The sequence below is a fragment of the Paramisgurnus dabryanus genome, chromosome 1 (genome assembly GCF_030506205.2).
Source record: "Paramisgurnus dabryanus chromosome 1, PD_genome_1.1, whole genome shotgun sequence".
In the NCBI taxonomy this organism is placed as follows: domain Eukaryota; kingdom Metazoa; phylum Chordata; class Actinopteri; order Cypriniformes; family Cobitidae; genus Paramisgurnus; species Paramisgurnus dabryanus.
Genome location: NC_133337.1, coordinates 39,339,899 through 39,361,520, shown reverse-complemented (window position 1 = coordinate 39,361,520; position 21,622 = coordinate 39,339,899). Strand labels below are relative to the sequence as shown.

Below are 21,622 nucleotides of genomic sequence, written 5' to 3'. Positions count from 1 at the left end.
CATAAATAATTTGTATCCAAAGCAAATGTCAAAAATCTGACCCAATATTTTTAAAAAGCAATAAATGTGAATATGAATAATACAAATATGAATCTAATGAAAACTTTTATTTATTGATTGAAAGAGGGATTTTCTGAGATAAATAGTGCTGTGTTCAAAATATTGATATGACGGTATATCGTCATGACAATGCATACATCGATACAGCACCTTCTGTATCAATTCGGATGCACTTTTGAAAGTAGCGTGACGAATTGCTGTTGATCCGTGATCCATATGGAAAGGACGCATGTGACTCGCGGAGTACGTAGAGTGAAAGGTAGAGGGTATAGACGGATTCAGTAGTAAAAACATAAACAAGCAGCTTTCGTGGTCATCACGTAACTTCCGGTAAACTCCATTAAGAATCAATAACAACAAAGTACTTGTTATATAAATAACGCAGTTTATTTATATAACAAGCAAAATAAACAACAAACAGATTACCTATGAAACCAAAACATTTGCTATTTTTCAGGTATTTGTTCAGTTTAGCAACTAGTTGAAAAAAAATGAAACCAGAAGTAAAGTTCGGACCAGACGCATATCGCGTTACGTGCGTCTGATGAAATCGTCTATACTTTCACTTTCTGTGTCCGTTTTGTGGGCGGACGCGTCTGCACAACTTGCACCGATTGCGTCACAGCAGCTGTCCCAATTCAAAGGATGCTTAGGCCCTGTTCCAAATGGCACACTCTGGACTTGTGGTCCTCTTCAGAGTCCACACTTTGATGACATCATGGAGTTCAGACTTCAGGGACCCTTGATGCGAGTCCACGTGGGTGCACCAGAGTCGTATTTTGGGACAGACTCGAGCGTCACGCCGGAAATAGGTAGAGAAGTTGCCCGTCAGTGTGAACTCCTCCCTTCTGTTGTCTGATTGGTCTGATTGGTCTGATTGCTCTTTCGCAAGGACTTTTGGGTAGGTAAAGTGCGCTTAGTCTGCTGCAGTGCGGGCTTCGCTGAAGACCGCATCTAGGGGGCAAAGGAGGCGCTAATGAGCACACTTCAAAGCGTAAAAATGACAGATGGGACACCCTACGGACTCGCAGACTAAGCGAGCACGCGCATTTTAAGGCCATGAGACTGAAAGTCCACATGAAGTGCACCATTTGGGAGAGGGCCTTAGAATGAAGCCTCAATATGCCTCCTTATTTCTCCGCGCTGGATAGAACGAATGGATCCTTAACAGCCGAGGATATCCCAAGATTCATTGCGCACCTGCAACGGCTGCATATAATGGATGGATATTTTAAAAGAAACAACTAAAACCTATATTAAATACAAGTGTATTAATCAGAAAAAAACATTTCTTGTCACTGTTTTAGTATTATAAGTTCTGTTTTTTGTTAATGTTATTCTGTTTATGTTGCATAAATTTCTAAGATTGATTAATTTGATATACTGTTGAATAGTTTAATCTACATCAATGTGTCATATTTTCTAAAATAAAATTTATATTTTTCTTATTCCATAATTATTTTAATAAGTCAGAAACGTCTCTGTGTCTTGCTGACAGGCGCGGTGTCCACGGGCAATTATGGGTCCTCCGTGCAGAGTATGCCAGGCATATGGGCCCATGAGTACGCTAGGGGGCTCCACCGTCATCACGTTTTTGATTTTTTATTGTACACATTTAATTATTAACACTGTAGCAACATGCAATGCTAATTAATATAAAACTATTGTAAATTATTTAGTTTTTAGCACAATAGAAACACTTGAAAAAACAGCGTGCAAGCATGACCGAGTACATGCAATGTTTTACATATTTGGCGGTTCTGGTGGTTTTTAATTTGATGTTTGGCATTTCAAGATAAGTTCTCACATGCCACTAAAAAGCGTTCATGCTGATCCGTGAACTGTATGTTTCATGAAAAATTAAGAATAACACATTTATTTGTGTAAATGCAAGAGGGGTTGCAACACAGTCTCACGGCAAGTCGTGTTATAGTAACGGAAATTTTTGATACATTTATTCGTGTTTGATGACATGAATTTCCGCTGTTTTTCGTGTCTCTGGAGACGAATGTCTTTTTCGTCCTTCCCAGCACGAAATTCTATCAATGGCTGTTCGTGTCTGTGACACGACTTTCTTTATCGTGTCATTTTATATTTTGTTTTCTCATTTCTATTTTTAAATCATTGTCGCTTGGGGTTAGGGTTAGATACGGGGTTTGCATTAGGATGTAATTTTTTGCATTGATTTCTACATGTTTTTCATCCGCTTTTAAAACTATTCTCGCCTGGAGTTGGGGTTAGAGTTGGGATTTGGGTTAGGAAGTCGCAAAAAGTGATTCTAACCCTAACCCCAAGCGACAATGGTCAAAAAATAGAAAAGAACGATGAGAAAACAAAATATAAAATGACACGATAAAGAAAGTCGTGTCACAGACACGAACAGCCATTGATAGAAATTCGTGCTGGGAAGGACGAAAAAAATACATTCGTCTCCAGAGACACGAAAAACAGCGGAAATTTGTGTCATCAAACACGAATAAATTAATCAAAATTTTCGTTACTATAACACGATTTGCCGTGAGACTGGGTTGCAAGAGGACAGCAAGGGCTTAATTTAAGAAAATATTAGGATAGCGACTGCCGACAACTATTGGATTTCTAAGAAGGACTGCAATTTTCTGCAATTGTGGATTCATTTTCAAAGTGAAAGTGTTTAATTTTTATTCAGGTTTGCAAAGGAGTTTGCCCAAAATAGTAAACTTAGTGCAACTATTATAAACGCTATATCAGATTGATTTCAACATGTGTCCTAATAGAGAATGTCTGTTTTATATTAATGTTTCAGTATTGTTGTGGTTAAATATTGTTGTAATGTTAAGACTGGGTAGCATGGGTAGGTTAAGAATACAGTTTTTCTAACCAGTTGAACAACATTCTTTAAAATGAAAGTAGAAGAAGATTTATCTCACGCAAATGATTGTCTGTAGCATCACCATGGAAAATAACAAAACCACACATTGTACAGAAGTGTATAAGAATATTATTATTGTAATGTTCTGCTTCGGTGCGAAGCAAGGTCACGCCCACAGCTACGTGTACGTAGATGTGAGAGCGCCCCTGCACTTGTACGGAAGTAAATAAACATACGGTGTGTGTTCGTATTCCAATGTCTGATGGCGTGTTTGTCATATAACAACATACAAAGATACATCATTACAATGGCGACGAGAGATTAAACGCAATCTAATCGTGCATTTCAAGACATCAAGATATCTTTCGGCTGATAAGTGAGTAAACAAGTGATCTAACAACAGTCATGCAGTCTGTACTGAGTAATACAGCCATCCTGCCGTTCGACACAGAAACTGACCCCAGTTCGTTAGGAACTCGGTGGCACAAGTGGATGCAGCGGTTCGAGAATTATCTCATTGCTATGAATATCACTAATGATGCAAGACAAAAAGCGCTGATGTTACACCTCGCCGGTGAACGCGTGCATGATATCTACGACACGTTCGCATCAGACACCGATGGTTATGCTGCAACAAAAACGAAACTAGATGGGTATTTTTCCCCTAAAAAGAACACACAGTTTCTAGTATACCAATTCAGAAAAGCTGTACAACAACCTGGTGAAAATCTAGACACATATCAAACAAGACTAAGAATGCTTGCAAAAGACTGTGAGTTTTCCGATGTTGATCGTGAGATAAAAGCACAGTTAATACAAAGCTGCACTTCATCAAGGCTGCGCAGAAAAGCACTCAGAGAACCTGACCTGTCTTTAGAGGCTCTTCTTGATCATGGCAGAACTCTAGAAATTTCTGAACAACAAGCAACAGGCATTGAACAACACGCAGCGGCGGCTGTGAATGCATTGCAGCATACAGGCAAAGCAACAAAGCAGCAAAGTCATTTCAAAACGACATACAGACGAACATCCAATACTCAATGCAGAAATTGTGGGGGAAATTATCCACATCAAGATGTCTGTCCTGCCAAAGGAAAAGAATGCAGAGCATGCAGAAAACCAAACCACTTTGCAAAAATGTGTCGTTCCAGCTCTAAGGCCCCTAATGAACACAGCACAAGGAGCAGCTCAAGGAAATACAGTGAGCATCCACGTAAGCAATACAACAACATGACCAGAGTCAAACAAGTTACCGCAACATGTGCCAGCCACATGCACACTGATTCATCAAGCAGCGATGACGCGTATGTATTCGTTTTAAACACCACTACATGTCAGCAACAGCCTCAGACGCACATAACAATACATGGAACTAAAGTCAAAGTTCTGATTGACTCTGGAGCTGCGGTAAACATTATCAGCAAAGCAGTGTTTAACACACTCACACCCAAGCCTCTGCTTAAACCAGCAACAATTAAAATCTTTGCTTATGGCTCTGATACAGCTCTGCCCATCACTGGATCTTTTCAATGCAATGTTCAAACTTCACATAAGACTGTGGAGGCAAAGTTCTACGTCCTCGAAAATGATGGACACACTCTCTTAAGCTATGGAACTGCACAAGAACTTGAACTCATTAACATAATCAGTACCACCAGTTTCACAAAAGGTAAATCCACAGTAGCTGAGGAACTAGTTGACTCACACCCACAACTATTTGAAGGAATTGGGAAACTCAAAAACTTCCAGGTGAAACTTCACATCAATCCAGACGTTCAGCCGACATGTCAACCACACAGACGAGTGCCGTTTCACATTCGACAGAAAGTAGAAGCAGAGCTACAAAAGCTAGCAGATGATGACATCATAGAAACAGTAACAGGTCCAACTCCATGGGTATCTCCAATCGTAACTCCACCCAAACCAAAAGACCCCAATAAAGTCAGGATATGTGTCGACATGCGGCAGGCAAATACAGCCATACAACGCGAACGTCACATAACGCCAACTATTGATGATGTGATTCAGGAATTGAATGGTGCAAAATTCTTTTCAAAACTTGACCTCAGAGCTGGATATCATCAATTAGAACTGCACCCAGACAGCCGATACATTACTACATTCACCACACCTGGGACTAAGAAGGTACAAACGCCTAAATTTTGGCATTTCCTCTGCAGCGGAAGTGTTTCAGAACGCCATAGCTCAAACTCTACAAGGCATCAGTGGCGTTAAAAACCTCAGTGACGACATCATTGTTTTCGGCATATCACAGGACGCACATGATGAAGACCTAAAAGCTGTGTTTCAAAGGTTAAAGGACAGTGGTCTTACACTTAACCGTGAAAAATGTGAATTCAATAAGCATAGACTTGAGTTCTTTGGATTTATCTTCTCCGCTGATGGTATCTCTGCCGACCCCAAAAAAGTCACAGCTATACAACAAGCAAGTGAGCCTAAAGACGCAGGAGAAATTCGAAGCCTACTCGGAATGGCAAACTACTGTTCTCGGTTTATTAAAGACTTCTCCACTATCACAGCGCCTCTCCGAGACCTGACTAAAAAAGGCACACAGTGGAGCTGGACTGACACACATCGCAATGCCCTACAGCAACTTAAAGATGCCCTGGCCAACGCCACCACCATGTCTTACTTTGACCCATCTAAAGACACTGAACTTGCTGTGGATGCTAGCCCAGTAGGCCTCGGGGCCATCCTGTCACAAACACAGAACGGACAGAGATGCATCATAGCATATGCCAGTCGTGCACTCAGTGACGTCGAAACACGCTACTCCCAGACTGAACGCGAAGCTTTAGCCATTGTATGGAGCTGCGAGCACTTCCATTTGTACCTTTACGGTCATCCTTTTACTCCGACTCTGATTACCGACCATAAGCCACTGGAGTTAATTTGGAACAACCCCAGATCAAAGCCCCCAGCCAGAATCGAAAGGTGGGGTCTGAGACTTCAGCCGTACAATCTTACCATTCAGTACAAAAAAGGCACAGACAATCCAGCGGATTTTATGTCCAGACACCCTGTCCCTCTCGATACAGAGCACAACACGAGAGCATCTAAAGTGGCTGAGGAATATGTAAACTTCATGGCTCTGCAAGCCACACCAAAAGCCATGACACTGGATGAGATCAAGACTGAAACGAAGAACGATTCTGTACTACAACAGGTCTGTGTACATGTAAGAAACAACACATGGCACAAAAGCACATGTGACATGACCACCGCCTTGAAACATTACAAAAACATCAGCTCTGAGCTCACTGTGTCACCAGGTGATGACCTCATACTCAGAGGTTCTAGAATAATAATACCCACAGCATTGCAGCAAAGAGTATTACAGCTCGCCCATGAAAGCCATCAGGGCATCGCCAAAACCAAAAGTCTGCTGAGAGAGAAGGTATGGTTCCCTTATATAGACCATAAAGTTGAAACCATGATCACAAACTGCATTGCGTGTCAAGCTAACACACCAGTCACTAATGTTGAACCACTTCAGATGTCCGCCCTGCCAGAAGCACCTTGGCATGATGTGAGCGCAGACTTTTATGGACCTCTACCATCGGGCGAGTATGTATTAGTCATTGTTGATGATTACACGCGGTATCCTGTCATCAAAATTCTTCACTCCACTTCAGCCAATACAGTGATTCCGGCCATTGATGATGTTTTTTCCATGTTTGGAATACCCAGGGTCCTCAAAACTGACAACGGCCCACCGTTCAATAGCAAAATGTTTTCTCAGTTTGCTGAACATCTTGGATTTCACCATCGGAAAATAACCCCTCTCTGGCCACAAGCAAATGCCACAGCTGAACGATTCATGCGCACTCTAGGCAAAGCTATTCGTACTGCACACATTCAAGGCATCCCTTGGAAGCAACAGCTTAATGTGTTCCTTCGTGAGTACAGATCTACACCTCACAGTACAACGGGGACTTCACCTGCAGAGCTGATCTTTCAAAGGAAGATGCAAACAAAAATACCTTTACCCCTACCAATCACCATTGCTGCTGACACTGACATCCGCAAAAGAGACAAAATGGCAAAGGACAAAATGAAAGCTCTGTCGGACGCACGAAGACATGCCACACACTCTGCCATTGAACCTGGAGATTCGGTTATATGTCGTCAGCAGAAACACAACAAACTAACAACACCATACAATGTAAAACCACTTGTGGTCACTAAGGTCAAAGGCACCATGGTAACCGCAGAAAGGAATGGACATTCTGTCACGAGGAATTGCTCTTTCTTTAAAAAACTTAAGCAGGGCACCCCAGATCCATTGCTGGAACTAGGATTTGAAAACGAGATGGAAGAAACTAACACACGTAACATCTCCCCGAGATATCCTACTAGATCCAATCGCAGACCTCCTGTCCGCCTCTCTGATTACGTTTAGATGTTCTGAGTAGTAAAAGTGAACATCCTTTGACTGTTTCTTGTTCTAAAGAGTATGCAATACAGTGACTATTCATACACTTTGTTTTAGAGTGTTACTGAAAACCCCATTTCAGCAGTAAGTTCCATATAGTCCACAAAGCTTAAATGAAACAGTATTTGCTGGTGTAACAGACGTACAGTGTTTTAAGTTCTGTTATGTCTGGTATTCTTCAGGCCCTGTTGAAGGCCCGAAACCTGTTTTGAATATAAGTAAACAACTGCAGTATTGATTTTGCAACAAATGTATATTGTTCTAATGTCTTTGCCGAACATGTTAATCTGGAAAAAAAAGACTTTAAAAAAAAAAAAAAAAGAGTGATGTAATGTTCTGCTTCGGTGCGAAGCAAGGTCACGCCCACAGCTACGTGTACGTAGATGTGAGAGCGCCCCTGCACTTGTACGGAAGTAAATAAACATACGGTGTGTGTTCGTATTCCAATGTCTGATGGCGTGTTTGTCATATAACAACATACAAAGATACATCATTACAATTATGTTCTTCTTTTTACCCCAAATTAAAGATTAAAATACAAAACTATAGAAATTTTCAGGCGGTTATAATGCAAAAAACTGATAAGAGATCAAAGATCTTCATCTACAGCATACAGACATTTTTAAGATATTTTATTTTCACATGATTTAACATAAGTCTGATGCTCTTTATTCCTGTACTTCATCTGAAGCTTTATTCATTAAAAAATAATTCATCTTGTTTCATATACATGTCATTATTATTGATTATATGGAAACCTAGTTACAAAAATAAAAAAAACTGCAACTTTTAAAACGCTATATGATCAGTGTCACATTAAATAAAAATAGATCAGATGATGTGCAATGTAAAATGTTGCCCACTTTTGAAGAAATCTACTGAAGGAAGGCGAGAAAACTCCCTGACCGTGTAGTTGGCATACACAGGGCAGTCTTGGCCTAATGCTTAGACAGTCGAGATTGCTTTGTGCGAGTGTGTTTTTAAACAAAAGTTATGGACCAGTTGATTCATTGTGATGGTTTTAAAGATACCTGTCGTTCCTCATTCCATTAGATAGAACTTTAGTCTTGCATCACTGAAATAAGTGCCTGAGGCATTGCAAACATGACCGTCAAATGGCACAAGACTTTGATTTAAACAGACCTGTACCTGCCCTGAACCATCTGCATTCCTGTGCTTACTGATAGTAATCAAAGAATATTGGCAGAGCTGTTTATCCAATACAGTGGGGGTTAAAGGTGGTCTTCTGAATGTATCATGGGTTTTGTCACATGTTTAAGGAAAGGGGATAAAATAATATGTTTGGGGGTCTTCTTGCTCTTCTTTTTCTTGCGCTCATCCGCTTTGGGCTGGTCTCCATGAGCTCTGTTCATTCTCTATGCTTTTCTTCTTTACTTGAGCTCTGGGGTTTAGGCCATTAGGCCAAGCTTCCAGTTCTCAGTGCTGTGTCTCTTTCTTATAAACTTTCTCTGTTCTCTTTAATATCAGGTAATATCTCGTATTATATATACATGTATTATTTACCATTTCATGCATTTATAGTGTAACCATTTGGTTTAGTTTGATTGAATGTTAATACTTAAACACTACATATTGAAATATATATTTATATTCTAGCAATGCTCTCCCACATATTTTGCTATCATAACTGCGCCTATTTCCATCATTGGTATAAGTTGCAGAAGAATGATAACTGACAAGAAATACACAGTTTTACACCATCTTGCTGTTAACATTTCTCAGTAATTTCGGCGTCCCTACAGACTAAACCACTGTAGTGAATCCTCCTTTATCCTTTATAAAAATATGCAGTGCACTGCTCTTTTCTAGGGTCAATAAAATAAAGGCAGTGCGGTCCACCTCACGTTTTTAACGTGTGATCGGCCCCTTACATTGCAACCAGTTGTTTCAAATAGCCTACTCAAATCTGTAGTTTCTAAAGTACTCTTCTGGCAATCAAATGAACTTCTTACGCATTCAGATGCTTGGTTTGAACTTTATTTTTCACAATATATTTTTTTAACCCAATAAAGTATTTTTAAAGGAAAGATAATAATCAACAATCAAACTAAATCTTATCATTACATTAGAAAGAATAATTTCAAATTAAGCAATAAAACAAGTGTAGTGCTCTTCCTTCATTAGTTTTATAGAAAACATAATTAGATATCAGATATGACGAAGCAAATGTTAAGCTATAGAAACTTTTAAGATTAGAATTTTTGCATTGTGGAGACGTCCTAGAAGATGGTGCAGGCTCTCAGGAGTGAAACCAAAAGTATCATCAAACAACCAGTCAGACCAGGAGCTCCGGACACTCACACTAATTCTGGAGCCTATTTGTCTGTGAATAGGATTCAGTGCATGATCAAGTTACAAAACACAAATAAAACAGTCCTCATATTTCTGTAAATGAAGTGTTAAGGATATTAAAGCAAATGTTTACCTGCATTTCCATCAGACCAGACGAAAGGACCCATGGATATAGAAGAACTGTCATAGAAGTCCAGAGACCTGCCGACCCTCTGGTGATATCCAGAAGCACAGTGCTAAAAGATTGAACATGTGAAATATTCAATATTTTGATTATTATCTGATGTAACAAGAACCAACCAATAAAAGCACACATTGTATAGTATTAAAATTATTTAAACGCATTAGTATTAGTATTAATTGGTGCATAATATACTACGTTTTACATAACCTATTTTTTTCTTCAAAAGACAATTGTATTTTAGGGGGGAAAATGGAAGATCGTTTAATCTTCTCATGTTAACGTGATGGATAATGTGAACCGAACAGCTGTAAACTTTGTAAGCTTTACATCACCAGACTTTTTTATTTGCTTCTAGCGCCCTCTAGTGACGTAACACGCGCCTCCCCAACTGCAGGAAATGTACATTCAAAATATCAACGGTTTCTCTTCTCGCGAGTGATGGCGATTAAACCTGAGGAGACTTTTACGCGTTTTTACAGTTTAGTGTTTATAACCTGAACGTGTGCATTTATATTGCGGTAAGTAACCATTTTCATTACTTTAATCATTATGAGTGCTTTTTTAGGAGATGAACTTTACAAAATGTTGACCCACAATCAGATGTTGCAGTTTTCTTAGGTATGTTTAAGGGATTTTCGTCCTAATATATGCGAGTTAGTCCAGACTATTATTTATTTTATTTGTATAACTTAAGGTATTTTGCCAAATTTATAGTAGATACTAGCACTAATCCAAGAATGTTTGCGACACATAGGCAACATTAAAGTATTCTGTGTTCTGTAAATTACTTTTTGTAAACCTACCGCTGAGCAGTAATTGTTGGCCAGAAGACAAAGATGAACAGCACAGTGCAGGTAAACTTTAGTGGAGTTTGAGTTGAAGATGAACATCCTGAAGGAGAAACGGCTGGATGTTGAGACACCATTCTGAAGAAGCTTCACTGTGTTATCATGTGGATTTGGACACCTGAGGATAAGGAGGATTATTTATATAACCCTTTAAATGTCTTTAAACACGTTACAGCAAACACAAAGAAATGTTTGTCTCTTACTCTCCAGTGATGAGATCCCAGCGCAGACTGTAATCTGGATCATTCACAGGTGTAGCCCAACATGTGTCAATCACTGTCACCAACTGTCGACTGTCAACCCCATCAACACGAACCTCAACAAAAATCTCCTGGTTGAGTTCTGCATCCACACTACCATTGAAGGGCTGAGAGAACCCAACGTCCTCATATGGGATCATTCGGACCTGATACATCCCTTGACCAGAAGGAAGGTTCTTGTGATAAACGCTGGGAAAATAACAACATAAATCAGGTAAAATATAGGGATATAGTCGTGTATTATTCTTGTAAATTGATTTTTTATATATGTGTGTAGCAAATTAGAAGGTCTCACCTCTCCAGTGGGTTCATTTCTATCATAGAAAGTGTTTGGGTTTGGGGGTAAACACAGCTGAAAGATATCTGTAGAATTCTCTCCCTGCTGATGAGACCTTCAGATGACCCTGGTGCTCCCAAAATAAAGTTCTCGTAGGTGATATGAGTGCCATTGGCCTGTGGATCACAAACATATAGTTCAGAATTCATAGTTGAACATCCTCTTATTAGAGACTTGCAAGAACATTAAGTTTGGTAGTTTTTGATGATAGCTGATGGACACAATCATAAACATCATCTGTCACCTTCTGGGCAATAAAGGCTGTATTTCTTTCACTGCCTTTTATTGCTTATTAATTCCAAATTCTGATTATCTTAATACTTTGCTTCATCTAATAATTTTGTATAATCATATTTTTATTTGTAAAAGCCATTTGTGTTTTTAATTATGTTAAGTTGTCCAGAAGGGGTCACTCTTGTGCAATTATCAAATATACTGTTGGTAGGAACCTTCCTTTTTAGTTTTTGACTGAGGCTACTGTATGCTGTTACCATCAAGCAAACCAAACATGGTGAATTAAATCAATACTCTGAGCATTTAAATTGATGACTGGACATTGAGTCCAGCCACCCTCAGCTGCTTTATGTATAGACCTAGCTGCTTTACATTTAATCAAAAAACTGTCCTAAAAAACTGTGTTTACACTACGTTATCTAAAGTTCATAATTAGTTAAGCAAGATTAAGTGGATTATTGGAGAAACTGTGAATAGATCAAATTTACATCTAATATCAGCTGCAGCTACGATAAAAGGACAATGCAGATCTGTGGATTAGACATGCACTTTTTTTTCAGAGCGGACCATCTAACAGCCCAAGGAAAGACATCGGAACTGTTTGACAAACGAAGGCAGAGAGCATTTTGTTTAATAATGGCGCCCAACGTGCAGAGGTATGTTTAGTAATGCTATTTATTGTTAAATGCACACCATAGTCTGTAAAAAGATAGACTAATGCTGAGTCCCAATTCGCCTACTTATACTACTTTTGAGTGTGTAGCAAAAGAGTATGCACATTCTGGGACATACTTCGATGACGTCATGCAACGTGAACAAAAACGTGGTTGCCTAGTTACGCACACCACGACTGTTAACAATATTTCATTCATTCTTATAACTTATGTCCAATTTAATTTTATTTACTATTCCCATCTTTTTTCTCATCGCTTTTTTTCCACAATACATTTTACAATGTGTTCTACCAAGTTGAGGCTTGAAGCAGAGCGTCATTAGACCCAAACGCAGGTCGTTTGGGAGGCGGGTGGTTCTGACGTTCATGTCAAAGTGTGTAACGAAATCTACTTATTTTAAAGTCAAAATATTTAAAGTTTATAGTAACTATTGTTTAACGTATTAAATACTTAATTTTATACTTATGTATATGGGCCATTCTACCGAATTCGTGCAAATTGCTGTCCCGGAACCAAAAAACTAATTTAAAAAGCATTAACCTAGGAAAATTTTTGATAATAAAAAAATATAAGCAAATAGCAATCAAAACCCAAAGTAATATTTGAGGTAGCTGCAGGCTTTATATATAAAATATCATCATTTATATGGTGCTTTCAATTGAGAGGTGGTTGTCCCAAACCCCAAGGTCTGAATTTCACCATAGAAAAAAAATATGAAATATTTTTTTTATAATTTTTTATACTTTTTTAAAGAAGTATCATTTTGAATACTTTTGTAAATTAAAACCAAAAATATATTTATTGGATATTTTCAGTAAAAAACATGAATAATCATGTAAAAAAAACACTGTCCCGCATTTTCACGTCACTACCGAAACATTGCATAGTTTGGTCAATATTATAATACTGCTTTAAGCCACTCCCCTTTTTGGTTGTGACGTGATTGTTTCGGTAGTGACAAAATGACACTTGTTTCTTTATTTTAATAAATAAATAGAAACTTTCAAGTGCACATATATTCTTTTTCAGTACAAATAATTTGTCAGTCATATTTCTGTAATGTTGTATGTGATTTGACTAGGACTACAAACTAAGATAAATGAAGGCTATATGATTCTACCTCTGGTCTCTAGGAAAACTTTCTGCGCTAATTTAGCGGGACTTGATTGATTGCTTTATATAATTGATATAACAGAAAGCACTTATCAGTATCATAGTAAATTGACATGTCATTGTTAAGTATAGACAGGAGAGGCTCACACTAATAATGTAAATGTAAATATCTTTGGTTAATTTGTAGAGATAGCTACAGAGAGAGAGGAATTGCCAATATGCATAGACGGAAAGATGAAAGTAGAGCGGACAGACTGAGAAAAAACATACAAACATTGAGGGAGGACCCAGAAAGGTACCAAGAATACTTAAAAAAAGGAAAGATAACAAAATCAGAAACGCAGGGAAGAAGGGATGCTGAAAAGTATCAAAGAATTATCTGACAGGGAGCAAAGAAATGTCAGAAAAGAATGGAGGAAAAGAAAGGACAAACCCAGGAAGATGGTTAAAAGACAGTTCTGTGTGTATAGTTCTTTTTAGGGATCGACCCATATGGATTTTTTTTTTTTGTGCCAATGCCGATACCGATACAGGCTGCCGATTTTCTGGAGCCGATACTGCTTTTGCTCACTCAGTTTACATTATAAATGTCTCAATTTAAAAAAGTAACATTTATTGAACTTAAAAACCTATATTTAACAAATAGTAAAAACAGGTGATGGTTCTATGGAACCATGAACTGCACTCTCCACAATGATGAGAAACTATCAGCAAAGGATATTGATTTCTAGCACTTTACTACTACAAATATATATAAATAAAAAAATTATATAGAAATAAAAACCCGCTTTGTCCAGTTATGATCAGCTGTTAGGCTGAGCTTTCAATGTTGTCACGGAAAGGTTGTTTGTTTTAAGTCACATGACCTGCAATCGCTTGTGGCTTCCAGCACTCTGTCTGTAAATAATGCCAGTGATAATGTCGGTGAACACAGCAGCCACATATTGGCCAATATACACATAAACACATAAAATATACACGATACACATAAAACTGTGCTGTATGTTTTGACTTCATAATGCCAATCATGTTTGACTGATTAATGATTTTTTTTACACAAAATATGGACATCCAATATGGATGTCACTACCGAAACATTACTGTCACGACCGAAACAAATAATGTTCTAGAAAAATAAAATAGGTTTTGTTATCAGAAAAGATGACATAATTTTATTTAGTTAGATAAAAATTTAAACTAATGAATCCTTGAATTTCAAATCTGTATCAGTGCATTCATGGCAATTACAGAGAAATATTGCTTTCAAAATGCATTTCATTTGATAAACCACTCTTATAGTTTTGTTAAAATTATATTTCCAATCAATATAACCTACACTGTTAGATGTCGCTGTAGATTTAGCAGCACTGTACTGTAAAAATCCACAGTACTATACTGTATGTGTACATTACAGTACAGTACTGCAGTTCATAATGCATTCTGGGTAAATTTGTTTGAGCGGGAAAATTTTACAGTATATTTTGGTCTTGATGTAACCTTGCTGTAGCCATTGCTGTAATGTGCCAGGTGTACTTGCAATAATCAGAGAAAGTGCGCCAACGTCAAATCACACAGAGGGAGAGAGAGCACAACTCCTGGCTGCAGCTGAAGGAGGACGATTGATTTCTGTCAGTTCGGTAAGTTTGAAATATTTCTGTTTCATGAAAACTTAATTTTTAGTTTAAGAATGTTGTCAATAGTTTGTCACAATATTGTTTTAAACGTGCAATGAGAGAGAAAAACGGTCGCCAACAAAGTTTCAATCTCCCTCAGAAAGTAAGCTAACGTTACACACAGATGTCTACCGCTGCTTTAACTCGCTTTACACCTTTTTTTAATGAATATAGGGTTGTTTTAACTAAATTATGACGGTTTGGTGAGTTTATATTGTGTTGAAAGTGTGGTGACAATGAAACTATTTTTAACGAAATGGACAAAGACAACCCGCCAGCGCGGTCTTGCGGTCCCAGCATAACGGTCGTTTATCTCGGCGTTTCATCCGTTCAGTTAGCGTCAGAGAAAAGTATTAAGTTCGACTGTTTGGCAAGGCTGACTCGTGGTTGTAAACAGATAGGACTTGACTCCCCGTACACAGCATAGTAAGTTACCGAACTACTCAACAGAAGTGAAAACAAGAAACCTCATATTTAACTGGATACATGCATCGAACTCATCGCAGCTTTAACTTCGACCAAATATCATTCAGACCTGGGCTCATCTTAATATCAGATGAACGAAAGGGATTGCCGCGCTTATTGTTGTTGTTATTATATTAACGTTACGGTATATCAGCAAAAGCAGAGAATATCTTCTCTAAAGCGTTTTACACGCCCAGTAAGTTGTCCAATACATTTTTATGGCATATTGTTTCCACCACTTCAGATGCATTACACGCTGTATATAAGTTTCCAAAACACATCAAATCAATGCACGAAAAGAGAATGGGCTCCGCATTTACGTACCTTTGTCTTCTCGTCTCTGTCATCTGATCCTTCAACTCTGGATGTAAAATAGTCCATTATAACATCGTGTAGGAAACTGGCATAACCAGGATTGCTCAGATTTAGGCGATCATGTTTATCTTTAAAGTGAGCAGCTAGCTACTAACTTGTTAAAAAACTTTGCGTGAAATAGCGTGTTACACCGCAGCCGTCCGGGTAAAACATTAAAGGGACAGTCTTTTTACCTTGTCACTATAAATCGCTATTTTCTGCAGTAAACGAGACATTTTCAGAGATTTTCTGTAGACAAGATGTTATAGAATAATAATTAAAAAAGACTTATTTAGATATTTATATATAATATAACAACTATATATATATTTGTTTTACAACTGACTTAACACTTACAGTAATGTTTTATTTGTTAGCATAGCATGATATTAGATTTAAACACTTAATACATTTTTAAATCAATCACTTTGTCTCTGCACAATGAACATTATCAAATATTATTAATGTTGTAAAATATATTGTTCATTGTTAGTTCATATTAGCTAAGGCATTACCAAATGTTAAGGAATAAACTCTTATAGTAAAGTGTTACTAAGTTTTCTTTTACCATTTCCTTCACAATGTCTACTTATTTCTATGGCTAACAGATTTTGTAACATTTGTCTTTTTTACAGTCTTACCATTGCTTGTAAGTCGGATTGGGTAAGATGGATCATCTTTAAAGGCACCAGGCAAGTACATGATGTACAGTTACAAGTCATGTATTTTTTTGACTGCAATATTAAATGCTTTCACGTCACATGTAAAAGTACACAGGAATGTGCTGATCACTTTTTATTTGTAGTTTACATGAGTGTCATTGCACTTTTCAGGAGTTAAGGCAGATGTGGAGGCACAACGGGTGACACCAGACACACACCAGGCACATTGTTCGGTAAGTTTGCACTTTACCACTACAGTTTCTTTAAATACCCATGTATACACTCATTCACAATTCCCACACACAACACTGTAACACGACCATACACAACATGTACACAATTGTCTTAGTTTGCCATGTAGAAATATACAAACAGAAATATTCAGACTTTGGTTATAAGAAATTTAATTTAATAATTGTATTTATTTAGCAGAGGTGTCCCTGGACTTTATTGACAAAAGATTTTGTTTTCAGAATAAAAAGTTGTGTCCAAATCAGTAACAATTGTACTTTCTGTTCAGGACATTCAATCATGACATGATCCATGTGGATGCTGTCCATTGAGGAAAGAGTTTGTTCAGCGGTAAGTGAATCTTCTGTATTTTAATGTAATTAGGTGTGGAACAGTAGAATAAGAGCAAAAGGTTTCAGAATAGGAGTAAATTCAAGGCTGAGTTTAGTTTTTTTAAGAATCTTTTTCTATCTTATATTTGTTGACTTAATGTTTATGATATTTCTAACAGGTTTCTGGATAGAATTAATTCCAAAGATGGGAAAAAGTGCACATCCAGACAAGGAGCAAGCAAATAGACAAGGAACTTGGTGCAGAGAAAAGCTGTGGCCATTAACCCCCATGTGAACAGCTTCATGCAGTCCCTGATTGAGTTCGAATGGACGACTTCAAAGTAAAGGCCACTGTGGTCTGTCTGCCACAGTTTAATGCATTTATTTTTAGTGTTAAATGAAATTCAAGTAGAATATTTAAAACTATGGGCCAGTGTTCTTTTTACCACAGTGAAATGTTACCTTTTAGTCGATGATGGACTTTAAACTGAAAACTTCAAACTATGGAACAGTGTTCTATTTGCCAGAGTTAAATATGTTACAGCAGGGGTCTCCAAACTTGTTTATACTTGTTGATTTTATTTTATGTTACTTGATTATATGTTTATTATTGTTTAAAATCTTGTTTTAAATATGTTTTGTTTCGATTAAATGTTTTTTAAATAAAATTTTGATACAAACATTGCTTGGATTGCCTTTTAATTCATTATGTCATGTCAAGGATAGCATTTTTACCATATTAATAACTATAGATTTAAACCTAAATCTCTAGCTATTTTATATAATATTATTGTATTAACTGTAATAAGTAATAAATAGTATTTATGGGTCAATATAGACATTACAGTAAATTACTGTAAAAATAGACTACTGTAATAAAATATTGTAAAATTACAGTACAGTACTGCTTTGTAACTATACAGTACTAGTTTGTGTACTGTAAAATGGTATTACAGTACAGTACTGTAAAACCAAAATACAGTAACTTACTGGCAACCGTGCTGCCAGTACCGTACTGTAAAAATACAGGGAAATCGTTAACAGTGTAGCCTGACTACGTCAGACTTTGTACTTTTGCTAAATTTCATTACGCTTCTGTACTCAGTCTGAGATACCTCCCATTCAAACCGTTTTCCTCAGGTTTCAAAACAACCGGCGAATCAATGAACAGAGGGCGGGCTGAGAGCCGTGACGTAGACGCTAAGCGCCGAATGTACGGTTGTAGTTTGTAGTGGACATGGAGGCACAGAAAGCTAAGGTGCGTTCCATTCGACCGTAAGTGGACTGCGAAGTGGACTTCACAGGGTATTCCGCCATCTTAAGTGAGATTCCAATCCGAAGGGAGCGAACATGTTCAGTTCGAAGGGCACTGCGCACGGCATAGGGAATCAGGGAACATCGATACATCACTTCACAGGAAGTGGAGAGCGATAATCACCCAACTGTCATTGCGCGCATCACGTGATCACCCGTCGGAACGGTCAGACCGCTATGCAATTATATGACAAGCGTTTAAAAACACATATATACACATAGTTAACCAAAGTTTAAAGTTTACTTTCATATTTGCATGACAGTTACAGCAGGGCTTCAATTCTGTTAATAGTCAAGTAATAGCAGCAATAGTCAATTAAAGTGTATAATAAACATACGTTTTTCATTACGTAGTACTCAATGTTTTTTTTATTGTATAGTGTACATATTTGAAATGTGATAGTAAATAAAAATTTAAATATGAATGTAGTCCTATATATATTTATGTTATATCAATCTGCGCGACCCCGTCGTTGACTTTCTTTGATGACGTTTGCAGGCCGTTCCAAATGAGCGGTTATTGTCCGTGAAGTCCACTTCAACTGATATACCGTGCTCAGGGAGTAGGGAGCAGTGAACACTCCGCAGGGACCCTGTCGAATGGAACGCACCTCTATTTGCTCTGTTGTGGAGAACCGGCACTTGCCAACTTAATCCCGAACAAGAAAAGTGTTTGTTAAACATTTTGAATGGAGATTATGTTGTTGCCCTACTCCCGACAGGTTTTGGGAAAAGTTTAATTTATCAACTATTATCGATCGTCAGCGAGAAACTGTGTGCAGCACAGCTTGACGTGCACAACAATCGATATCATGGAAGGAAATTTCATTGTTCACAGTTAATGGTGGAGGACGCGTGGGCAAACATTCTTTGGTGACGTTCCTGATTAACCAGAAAAAAAGGTAGGAAGAGTTAATTTACATATGGTTATGGCTGTCTGGTGGAAGAGTTTGAGAGGAGAGAGGGGCGTTCCTCCACTTAGACGTGAGTGGAAAGACACCGTAAGGATAGTGTTCAACTAGCTCTGGCCCGATTTACTTTACATAATCTGCATAAGTCGTTCATAGCCATGTTAACTTCGGTATTTCGTTCGATGGGTTTGTTTTCACATCATGCGTGTGTTTTACAGCAGAAATTTGATGCGGCTGAGCTGGCGCATAACGCACATCATATCCAAACGTTATGTGATTGGCTTACGTTTAGACCAATGATTTTAAACTTCAGACAAGCCCCTCCCATGAGAAGGAAAACGATTGTCAATTATGCCCAGCCAGACTCTGTCTATGAAGCGAAGCAAAATAGCAGAGGATGGTTCTACCAGGCTAAATATAACCATGAAACTGTCTTTAAAAAAAATAAAAAATATATTTAGAAGGTTAATGTACAGAAAATCAGAATAGGCTATTAAAAACCTATTTTTTATATCAAATGTTGTTGTGTTTCGGTAGTGACACATTTTGGGAGAGAGAAAACATTTCGAAACTGTATAAAAACATGCTAAGAAACTAAAGTGTCCAATCAGTAGATTAGTGTTCCTTAGATGTTCTACTATGTTTATGGCTACAAAGCTTTCAGGAAAAAACACACTTTTTTCAAGAAGTTTTGAAGTGTCAATTTGCACCAATTCGGTAGAATGGCCCATATATATATATATATATATATATATATATATATATTAGGGCCGGGACTCGATTAAAAAAATTAATCTAATTAATTAGAGGCTTTGTAATTAATTAATCTAAATTAATCGCATTTTAATCTCATATAAATATTTGACCTGAGAACATTAAGAAGTAATTTTTACATGGATTTTTATGAATAATGACTGAATACATAAGCTTAACAAAATATTGTTTATTTTTGTTCAACCATGTCGTTGTACCCGGAGTCGGGCTAATGTCCACCCTAGCTGCTGTATGTTTTGCATTGAGATTATACTTGAGGCTCGATGTGCTGCGGTGATATGTGAATTCCTTGTTCCATATCTTACACACAACCATGCTCTTATCGACGCTTACCAGTGATGCGCGGGTCAATGTATAAACAACCCGCTCGCAACTCGGACCGCAACGAAAAATATATATATATTATACCCGACCCGCTTCCTGGCCCGCATTTCTTAAAGTAGTTTGTTTAATATTGCAGGGTTCGGGACTTCTCAGGTTTTGACTGTCTGTGTTCTGGTACCTATGTGCGCGGATGCCCCACCTCGCGTATAAAAACAACAAAACATAATATACTATATATAAAATATATAAAAATGTGCATAATATATTTTTTAAGTTGCACATCGTTTATAGGTTTCTTAAGTGGGATTCGGATGTGAAAAGCGCTGCATAATGTACGCGCCTTTAGTGTTACCATTGAAACTTAACTAAATTAAAAAAAATAAGAGGTGATATATAGCTTTAGCCTACATAAATGCTTATTGCTTTAATGTTGCGAGTTCCTCTTCAGCTTTTCTTGCTGTTATGTTTATAATAGTTCATTGTTCAGAGTTCATATTGATGATCTTATAGTCAATTTAAAAATGTTCTTACAAACTGACTCTATTCGTTTAACTTTTTTCCTTTACCTGCCGTCGCTGTTCTCTGTGCGTGTCCTCCGTCAAAGTAGCCTATTAAAATTAATATGAAGTTGATTTTTAAAAGTCTTAAGCACACCGCAAATCAAACGTGCTGCTACAGTATGCTCTAAATGCGCGTGTAAATTTAACTTCTGGGCACTGCCAGGCTGATTTTTTGAAAAGTAAGTGATATAGGCTACTCACTGCATGTTTTGGCATTCGGTAGCATATGCATCAATGAGATGCACGGTGTTGCTTTTAATGTTCTTTTTAATTTATATTCACAAAACCTAACAACAAAACATTGTTTATAATTACGAGACAAATTATTTGAAACGAAATTCGTTTTAAAGTAGCAAACAAAACTTAAATTAAACTCGTAATAAACTAATTAAATTGAAACAAAACAACATTACAACAATATTTAAACCCAACAATACTCAAACATTAACATATAACAGACATTAGGATACATGTTAAAATAATCTGTAGTTTGTTGGTAGATGTTTATTGGGCAAAACCTCCGTTGCAAACCTCCATTTACCAGAATAAATCATTTTTACTTTGAAATTGATGCGTTGTCACGTTAAAATCAGCTGTTCGTTTAGGTTCCGTCTACTTTTATTTACACTGCATCACAACCCCGGAGTTCTCGAACTAAAACAGGGTCTGCAGCATTTACGAATGACTCTATT

The 21,622-nt window shown here is 37.5% G+C and overlaps 1 protein-coding gene and 2 long non-coding RNA genes across 3 annotated transcripts; 2 read left to right on the top strand and 1 right to left on the bottom strand.

The window, feature by feature from the left end:
- Positions 1-9,375: 9,375 nt before the first annotated feature.
- LOC135757648 (uromodulin-like) lies at positions 9,376-11,473 on the bottom strand. The gene is made up of 5 exons (XM_073816207.1): positions 11,268-11,473; positions 10,916-11,161; positions 10,668-10,830; positions 9,814-9,916; positions 9,376-9,711 (listed from the first exon to the last, which is right to left on the bottom strand). Exons 1-5 carry the CDS (start codon positions 11,456-11,458, stop codon positions 9,704-9,706), a joined length of 711 nt encoding a protein of 236 aa, XP_073672308.1. The 5' UTR covers positions 11,459-11,473; the 3' UTR covers positions 9,376-9,703.
- A 3,189-nt stretch (positions 11,474-14,662) lies between these two features.
- LOC141282978 (uncharacterized) lies at positions 14,663-16,712 on the top strand. The gene is made up of 3 exons (XR_012337914.1): positions 14,663-14,967; positions 16,458-16,514; positions 16,656-16,712. It is a non-coding gene; the product is annotated as an uncharacterized lncRNA (long non-coding RNA).
- LOC135743092 (uncharacterized) lies at positions 16,712-17,727 on the top strand. The gene is made up of 2 exons (XR_010530480.2): positions 16,712-17,066; positions 17,227-17,727. It is a non-coding gene; the product is annotated as an uncharacterized lncRNA (long non-coding RNA).
- Positions 17,728-21,622: the final 3,895 nt, after the last annotated feature.

Bases quoted from the DNA above. Each gene is read 5' to 3' on its own strand.
- LOC135757648 (XM_073816207.1), bottom strand. From the start codon at position 11,458: ATGAATTCTGAACTATATGTTTGTGATCCACAGGCCAATGGCACTCAT. The intron at 11,162-11,267 runs GTGAGACCTTCT...TTATTTTCCCAG, and splicing joins GAAATGAACCCACTGGAGAG to CGTTTATCACAAGAACCTTC. The intron at 9,917-10,667 runs GTAGGTTTACAA...TCAATCTTTTAG, and splicing joins CCAACAATTACTGCTCAGCG to CACTGTGCTTCTGGATATCA.